The sequence below is a fragment of the Argentina silus genome, assembly GCF_951799395.1.
Source record: "Argentina silus genome assembly, chromosome: 8".
NCBI classification, from domain to species: domain Eukaryota; kingdom Metazoa; phylum Chordata; class Actinopteri; order Argentiniformes; family Argentinidae; genus Argentina; species Argentina silus.
The window spans coordinates 23,191,740-23,201,739 of NC_139662.1; the positions used below are offsets into that span (position 1 = coordinate 23,191,740).

Below are 10,000 nucleotides of genomic sequence, written 5' to 3' on the forward strand. Positions count from 1 at the left end.
CACACACACACACACACACAACACACACACACACACACACACACACACGCATGCATGACACGCACACACACACACACACACACACACACACACACACACACACACACAGGCACTAAGATAGAGTGCTATCCAGGGTAAATATCTCATCAACTCAGAACACTGTCTGCTATTGCAGATGGGAAACTGAGCACACAGTAGTAATACTGGATGTGACTCCTCTCTGCAGCCTGGGGTCGACAGGGGACTGACTCACAGCTCCTGGATGATGAAGTACTCTTTCCGGGTCTCGTACGTGTCGATCAGCTGGAGGATGTTCGGGTGGTTGACCCTGGAATGAAAGAAAGATGGCGCTGGTTTGCAAAAGGTTTTCTTTTGCTAAATCTCCAGACGGGATTGTCGTTTTTTCCTTTGAATCTAATTTGGACCAAAACTAGGTGAGAGACCAGTGGAGTTATGTTATAAACTAGGTGTGGAGTTATGTTATAAACTAGGTGTGGAGTTATGTTATAAACTAGGTGTGAGATCAGTGGAGTTATGTTATAAACTAGGTGTGAGATCAGTGGAGTTATGTTATAAACTACTCAAACAGAATGCTGTAAGAGAGTTGTCCTAAAGCTATTACAAAACATAGTCAGTCATTTAACAACCATAATCTCCCTCCCTCCCTCCCTCCCTCCGTCCCTCCGTCCCTCCCTCCCTCCTCTCCCAGACCCCCATCTGTCCATCCTCAGACTGATCACGTACATTTTCAGGATCATGATCTCATTCTTGGCAGCTTTGCGTACTTTTCTGCCATCTTTCTTCAGGAATTTCTTACAGACGAAAACCTTGTTGGTCTGTCTGTCCTTCGCCAGGCACAGCTCACAGAACTCCTTCCTGGGGGGTGGGGGGGGGGGGGGGGGGGGTAGAGAGAGTGGAAGAACAGAGAAGGAAAAAAATTAGACAAAGGAAGAGGGAAGAGCAGAGGAGGGAGAGAGGAGAAAGAGGAGGAGACAGAGAGGAGAAAGAGGAGGAGGGAGAGAGGAGAAAGAGGAGGAGGGAGAGAGGAGAAAGAGGAGGAGGGAGAGGAGAAAGAAGAGTGAGGAGGGAGAGAGGAGACAGAGGAGGAGGGAGAGAGGAGAAAGAGGAGGAGGGAGAGAGGAGACAGAGGAGGAGGGAGAGAGGAGGGAGAGGAGGAGACAGAGAGGAGAAAGAGGAGGAGGGAGAGAGGAGGAAGAGGAGGAGGGAGAGAGGAGACAGAGGAGGAGACAGAGAGGAGAAAGAGGAGGAGGGAGAGAGGAGACAGAGGAGGAGGGAGAGAGGAGGGAGAGGAGGAGACAGAGAGGAGAAAGAGGAGGAGGGAGAGAGGAGGAAGAGGAGGAGGGAGAGAGGAGACAGAGGAGGAGACAGAGAGGAGAAAGAGGAGGAGGGAGAGAGGAGACAGAGGAGGAGGGAGAGAGGAGGGAGAGGAGGAGACAGAGAGGAGAAAGAGGAGGAGGGAGAGAGGAGGAAGAGGAGGAGGGAGAGAGGAGACAGAGGAGGAGGGAGAGAGGAGGGAGAGGAGGAGACAGAGAGGAGAAAGAGGAGGAGGGAGAGAGGAGGAAGAGGAGGAGGGAGAGAGGAGACAGAGGAGGAGACAGAGAGGAGAAAGAGGAGGAGGGAGAGAGGAGAAAGAGGAGTGGTGAAGGAGGGGGACAGAGAAGGACCACCAGAAGAAGAGAAACAGAAAACATGGTGCATCCTAAAGCAATGGCCCATGAAAATTGCAACACATTCAAATGAAGTTATCCTGCATGGGGCTCACTGGTGAAACGCAGTGAGAGGATTTAATGAGTTTAGGGTTGATGGAATCTCTTAATACTGTGGAACCCAGACAGAGTTCCAGGTTTAGGCGTGTATAGCTGTATAGCTGCCATGTATAGCTGTACAGCTGTATAGCTGCCATGTATAGCTGTATAGCTGTATAGCTGCCATGTATAGCTGTATAGCTGCTACGTATAGCTGTCACGTATAGCTGTCATGTATAGCTGTCATGTATAGCTGTCATGTATAGCTGTCATGTATAGCTGTCATGTATAGCTGTCATGTATATCTATACTGGTGGTATCTATACTGGTGGTGTCTATACTGGTGGTGTCTATACTGGTGTCTATACTGGTGGTGTCTATACTGGTGGTATCTATACTGGTGGTGTCTATACTGGTGGTATCTATACTGGTGGTGTCTATACTGGTGTCTATACTGGTGGTATCTATACTGGTGGTGTCTATACTGGTGGTGTCTATACTGGTGGTGTCTATACTGGTGGTATCTATACTGGTGGTATCTATACTGGTGTCTATACTGGTGTCTATACTGGTGGTATCTATACTGGTGGTATCTATACTGGTGGTGTCTATACTGGTGGTATCTATACTGGTGGTGTCTATACTGGTGGTGTCTATACTGCTGGTGTCTATACTGGTGGTGTCTATACTGGTGGTGTCTATACTGGTGGTATCTATACTGGTGGTGTCTATACTGGTGGTATCTATACTGGTGGTATCTATACTGGTGGTGTCTATACTGGTGGTGTCTATACTGGTGGTGTCTATACTGGTATCTATACTGGTGGTATCTATACTGGTGTCTATACTGGTGGTGTCTATACTGGTGGTGTCTATACTGGTGGTATCTATACTGGTGGTGTCTATACTGGTGTCTATACTGGTGTCTATACTGGTGGTGTCTATACTGGTGGTATCTATACTGGTGGTGTCTATACTGGTGTCTATACTGGTGGTGTCTATACTGGTATCTATACTGGTGGTATCTATACTGGTGTCTATACTGGTGGTATCTATACTGGTGGTGTCTATACTGGTGTCTATACTGGTATCTATACTGGTGGTATCTATACTGGTGGTGTCTATACTGGTATCTATACTGGTGGTATCTATACTGGTGGTGTCTATACTGGTGTCTATACTGGTGGTGTCTATACTGGTGGTGTCTATACTGGTGTCTATACTGGTGGTGTCTATACTGGTGGTGTCTATACTGGTGGTGTCTATACTGGTGGTATCTATACTGGTGGTATCTATACTGGTGGTGTCTATACTGGTGGTATCTATACTGGTGGTGTCTATACTGGTGGTGTCTATACTGGTGGTGTCTATACTGGTGGTGTCTATACTGGTGTCTATACTGGTGGTGTCTATACTGGTGGTGTCTATACTGGTGTCTATACTGGTGGTATCTATACTGGTGGTGTCTATACTGGTGGTGTCTATACTGGTGGTATCTATACTGGTGGTGTCTATACTGGTGGTGTCTATACTGGTGTCTATACTGGTGTCTATACTGCTGGTATCTATACTGGTGGTGTCTATACTGGTGGTATCTATACTGGTGGTGTCTATACTGGTGGTGTCTATACTGGTGGTATCTATACTGGTGTCTATACTGGTATCTATACTGGTGGTGTCTATACTGGTGGTGTCTATACTGGTGGTATCTATACTGGTGGTGTCTATACTGGTGGTGTCTATACTGGTGTCTATACTGGTATCTATACTGGTGGTGTCTATACTGGTGGTGTCTATACTGGTGGTATCTATACTGGTGGTATCTATACTGGTGTCTATACTGGTATCTATACTGGTGGTATCTATACTGGTGGTATCCATACTGGTGTCTATACTGGTATCTATACTGGTGGTGTCTATACTGGTGGTATCTATACTGGTGGTGTCTATACTGGTGGTGTCTATACTGGTGTCTATACTGGTATCTATACTGGTGGTATCTATACTGGTGGTATCTATACTGGTGGTGTCTATACTGGTGGTGTCTATACTGGTGGTGTCTATACTGGTGGTGTCTATACTGGTGTCTATACTGGTGGTGTCTATACTGGTGGTGTCTATACTGGTGGTATCTATACTGGTGGTGTCTATACTGGTGGTGTCTATACTGGTGTCTATACTGGTGTCTATACTGCTGGTATCTATACTGGTGGTGTCTATACTGGTGGTATCTATACTGGTGGTGTCTATACTGGTGGTGTCTATACTGGTGGTATCTATACTGGTGTCTATACTGGTATCTATACTGGTGGTGTCTATACTGGTGGTGTCTATACTGGTGGTATCTATACTGGTGGTGTCTATACTGGTGGTGTCTATACTGGTGTCTATACTGGTATCTATACTGGTGGTGTCTATACTGGTGGTGTCTATACTGGTGGTGTCTATACTGGTGGTATCTATACTGGTGGTATCTATACTGGTGTCTATACTGGTGGTATCTATACTGCTGGTATCTATACTGGTGTCTATACTGGTGGTATCTATACTGGTGGTGTCTATACTGCTGGTATCTATACTGGTGTCTATACTGGTGGTATCTATACTGGTGGTGTCTATACTGCTGGTATCTATACTGGTGTCTATACTGCTGGTATCTATACTGGTGGTGTCTATACTGGTGGTGTCTATACTGGTGTCTATACTGGTGGTATCTATACTGGTGGTATCTATACTGGTGGTGTCTATACTGGTGGTGTCTATACTGGTGGTATCTATACTGGTGGTGTCTATACTGGTGGTGTCTATACTGGTGGTATCTATACTGGTGTCTATACTGGTGGTATCTATACTGCTGGTATCTATACTGGTGTCTATACTGGTGGTGTCTATACTGGTGGTGTCTATACTGGTGGTATCTATACTGGTGGTGTCTATACTGGTGGTATCTATACTGGTGGTGTCTATACTGGTGGTATCTATACTGGTGGTATCTATACTGCTGGTATCTATACTGGTGTCTATACTGGTGGTATCTATACTGGTGGTGTCTATACTGGTGTCTATACTGGTGGTATCTATACTGGTGGTGTCTATACTGGTGGTATCTATACTGGTGGTGTCTATACTGGTGGTGTCTATACTGGTGGTATCTATACTGGTGGTGTCTATACTGGTGGTATCTATACTGGTGTCTATACTGGTGGTATCTATACTGCTGGTATCTATACTGGTGTCTATACTGGTGTCTATACTGGTGGTGTCTATACTGCTGGTATCTATACTGGTGTCTATACTGGTGGTATCTATACTGGTGGTGTCTATACTGCTGGTATCTATACTGGTGTCTATACTGCTGGTATCTATACTGGTGGTGTCTATACTGGTGGTGTCTATACTGGTGTCTATACTGGTGGTATCTATACTGGTGGTATCTATACTGGTGGTGTCTATACTGGTGGTGTCTATACTGGTGGTATCTATACTGCTGGTATCTATACTGGTGGTGTCTATACTGGTGGTATCTATACTGGTGGTATCTATACTGGTGGTGTCTATACTGGTGGTGTCTATACTGGTGGTATCTATACTGGTGTCTATACTGGTGGTATCTATACTGCTGGTATCTATACTGGTGTCTATACTGGTGGTGTCTATACTGGTGGTGTCTATACTGGTGGTATCTATACTGGTGGTGTCTATACTGGTGGTATCTATACTGGTGGTGTCTATACTGGTGGTATCTATACTGGTGGTATCTATACTGGCTGGTATCTATACTGGTGTCTATACTGGTGGTATCTATACTGGTGGTGTCTATACTGGTGTCTATACTGGTGGTATCTATACTGGTGGTGTCTATACTGGTGGTATCTATACTGGTGGTGTCTATACTGGTGGTATCTATACTGGTGGTGTCTATACTGGTGGTATCTATACTGGTGTCTATACTGGTGGTGTCTATACTGGTGGTATCTATACTGGTGTCTATACTGGTGGTGTCTATACTGGTGGTGTCTATACTGGTGTCTATACTGGTGGTATCTATACTGGTGGTGTCTATACTGGTGGTGTCTATACTGGTGTCTATACTGGTGGTATCTATACTGGTGGTGTCTATACTGGTGGTATCTATACTGGTGGTGTCTATACTGGTGGTATCTATACTGGTGGTGTCTATACTGGTGGTGTCTATACTGGTGGTGTCTATACTGGTGGTATCTATACTGGTGGTATCTATACTGGTGGTATCTATACTGGTGTCTATACTGCTGGTATCTATACTGGTGGTGTCTATACTGGTGGTGTCTATACTGGTGTCTATACTGGTGGTATCTATACTGGTGGTATCTATACTGGTGGTGTCTATACTGGTGGTGTCTATACTGGTGGTATCTATACTGCTGGTATCTATACTGGTGGTGTCTATACTGGTGGTGTCTATACTGGTGGTATCTATACTGGTGGTGTCTATACTGGTGGTGTCTATACTGGTGGTATCTATACTGGTGTCTATACTGGTGGTATCTATACTGCTGGTATCTATACTGGTGTCTATACTGGTGGTGTCTATACTGGTGGTGTCTATACTGGTGGTATCTATACTGGTGGTGTCTATACTGGTGGTATCTATACTGGTGGTGTCTATACTGGTGGTATCTATACTGGTGGTATCTATACTGCTGGTATCTATACTGGTGTCTATACTGGTGGTATCTATACTGGTGGTGTCTATACTGGTGTCTATACTGGTGGTATCTATACTGGTGGTGTCTATACTGGTGGTATCTATACTGGTGGTGTCTATACTGGTGGTATCTATACTGGTGTCTATACTGGTGGTATCTATACTGGTGTCTATACTGGTGGTGTCTATACTGGTGGTATCTATACTGGTGTCTATACTGGTGGTGTCTATACTGGTGGTGTCTATACTGGTGTCTATACTGGTGGTATCTATACTGGTGGTGTCTATACTGGTGGTGTCTATACTGGTGTCTATACTGGTGGTATCTATACTGGTGGTGTCTATACTGGTGGTATCTATACTGGTGGTGTCTATACTGGTGGTATCTATACTGGTGGTGTCTATACTGGTGGTGTCTATACTGGTGGTGTCTATACTGGTGGTATCTATACTGGTGGTATCTATACTGGTGGTGTCTATACTGGTGGTATCTATACTGGTGGTGTCTATACTGGTGGTATCTATACTGGTGGTGTCTATACTGGTGGTATCTATACTGGTGGTGTCTATACTGGTGGTATCTATACTGGTGGTGTCTATACTGGTGGTGTCTATACTGGTGGTGTCTATACTGGTGGTGTCTATACTGGTGGTGTCTATACTGGTGGTATCTATACTGGTGGTGTCTATACTGGTGGTATCTATACTGGTGGTGTCTATACTGGTGGTATCTATACTGGTGGTATCTATACTGGTGGTGTCTATACTGGTGGTATCTATACTGGTGTCTATACTGGTGGTGTCTATACAGGTGGGGTCAATGGGTTGCAGACTTGCATGGATTGTCCACCAAATACTAAACATGAGCGCTTAATTTGGACATTTGATGAATGTGTCCCATTACTTTAGGATACGCTGAAACAGGGGGACTATGCATAAAAAGTGGTGTAATTTGAATGAATTCTGAATGGTGAAACCAGTATGTGTAGTGTAGAGCCTAGAAAGTGTAGAGCCTAGAAAGCTTCACTGTCCCATTACTTACGCAGGACACTGTATAGAACCACCCGGGCAGAGATATACAGAAACAAATGGTATTTTAGATTTTAGATATTTATTTATTTATAAAATAAAATATATATGTATTTATATATTTTATATTTTATTTAACATAATCCGAAGACAGATTCACCTCATGTTACGCATCACTACTGTAGCAAACAATCGGAGCGTCAGCGACCGCGAACACGAGTACGTTTAAAGTCACTTTGTAATTTGGTTGAAGTATCACTTTATAATCTCAGACCCAGACAAGCAAACGACATGAAGTATCCTCATCCATAACCATCCTCAACCTCATCCATAACCATCCTCAACCTCATCCATAACCATCCTCATCCTCATCCATAACCATCCTCAACCTCATCCATAACCATCCTCATCCTCATCCATAACCATCCTCATCCTCATCCATAACCATCCTCATCCTCATCCATAACCATCCTCATCCTCATCCATGACTCTGATGATCGTGACGATAATGAGGATAGTGATTGTACTGGATAGGGTTGTGTTGTTGTGGTAATGCAGAGCGTCACGTCTCTGGATGTTGGCAGTATGCCGTGGTGTTGTATCTTCGTGTCCTGGTGGATGTAATGGCTTGTTGTTATGTGTGGGGGAGCTATTCCAGAGTCGCCCTTGGGGGATGAATAAAGTTGATCTAATCTAATCTAAGACAAAGTCTTGTGAGGCCATATCAGTGTAATGAAAAGCGTTCTCCAGTTGGGCCCTAAATAACCCTCACAGCCATGACATGACGTTTCAGGGTCACCACTCAATAGCATATTACCCATAGCGAGTGTTGGTTTAATGGGCTTTGAGAACAAGTAAAAGGAGCTGAAAAAGACAGATGTTCCTGTTTAAGGGCTCCTACGTGTGTCGTATCATATTAGATATGAATACAGAATGTGAACATGAGGTCACACCTTTACCTCCTCCTGCCCCCGTGACATAGTGATACTGTCGTGTAAAAAATGTATTTGGTCTGTGTGTGTGTGAGAGATATCACTAGTCTACAGTTGACTGATTTATACATTCTGTAAACACACTTTATTGACCATAGCTGACTGATGGAAGAGGTGAAATAGGCCAACCTTGGAGTGTGTGTGTGTGTGTGTGTGTGTGTGTGTGTGTGTGTGTGTGTGTTATATAAAGAGACACAGAGAGCTCTAAAAGCCAGATGTTAGTGTTGCCATATGGCCCTCTACATGTATCTCTGTGTGTGTGTGTGTGTGTGTGTGTGTGTGTGTGTGTGTGTGTGTGTGTGTGTGGCATGGTCGAGAATGTTCAGGAACAAAGCGGTCAGAATTCGGTCAGGGAAGCAGGGAGCTTTTCACAGCACTTTGAGAACATGTCCAATGGTGTCTGGAGCAGAAGGCGTCAGAAGGCCTTCAGGTGAAACTGAAGAAAGTGTGTTCTCTGAATGAGAGAGACTAGGTGATGTTCTCTGAATGAGAGACTAGGTGATGTTCTCTGAATGAGAGACTAGGTGATGTTCTCTGAATGAGAGACTAGGTGATGTTCTCTGAATGAGAGACTAGGTGATGTTCTCTGAATGAGAGACTAGGTGATGTTCTCTGAATGAGAGAGACTAGGTGATGTTCTCTGAATGAGAGACTAGGTGATGTTCTCTGAATGAGAGACTAGGTGATGTTCTCTGAATGAGAGAGACTAGGTGATGTTCTCTGAATGAGAGACTAGGTGATGTTCTCTGAATGAGAGACTAGGTGATGTTCTCTGAATGAGAGACTAGGTGATGTTCTCTGAATGAGAGACTAGGTGATGTTCTCTGAATGAGAGAGACTAGGTGATGTTCTCTGAATGAGAGACTAGGTGATGTTCTCTGAATGAGAGACTAGGTGATGTTCTCTGAATGAGAGAGACTAGGTGATGTTCTCTGAATGAGAGACTAGGTGATGTTCTCTGAATGAGAGACTAGGTGATGTTCTCTGAATGAGAGAGACTAGGTGATGTTCTCTGAATGAGAGACTAGGTGATGTTCTCTGAATGAGAGACTAGGTGATGTTCTCTGAATGAGAGAGACTAGGTGTTTGCTGACGTCTGAGATGTGTTTTACTGTGAGGAACTGTGGCCCAACAGTCTTAAATACAGCAGCCTCCTCCTTTACCTTCACAACAGCAGATCTAAACCAACTCAAGGCGATAGGTCAAAGGAATATCTGCACTAGATCTATCCATGCATCTCACCGCTGAGTCACATTGGAGTATGGAGATCAATGATTGGTTGATGGGAGAGTAGAGGATGGAGTTGCCCCTAAACACTGATCTCATTTAGAATGTCCTCCTCTTATCTCTAAGGTCTGTAGAGGGTCAGCTGATCTCCAGGGGCAACTTCTACCTGGAGTAGTTGAAGGGGAATGTAGTGGTCTGTAATAGGCTAAGCATTGTGATATGATAGGCTAAGCATTGTGATAGGCTAAGCATTGTGATAGGCTAGCACAGGTCGAAGGCTCTGATTGGCTCTTGGGTGC

At 44.5% G+C, this 10,000-nt stretch overlaps 1 protein-coding gene across 1 annotated transcript in view; it reads right to left on the reverse strand.

The window, feature by feature from the left end:
- camkvl (CaM kinase-like vesicle-associated, like) overlaps positions 1-10,000 on the reverse strand; it is a gene marked incomplete at both ends in the record, with an annotated part of 16,547 nt that overhangs the window by 6,445 nt on the left and 102 nt on the right. Inside the window, 2 exons of the mRNA XM_083674792.1 lie at positions 254-328; positions 745-876. Coding sequence (XP_083530918.1) covers positions 254-328; positions 745-876 — 207 coding nt within the window. The remainder of the gene's footprint in view (positions 1-253; positions 329-744; positions 877-10,000) is intronic.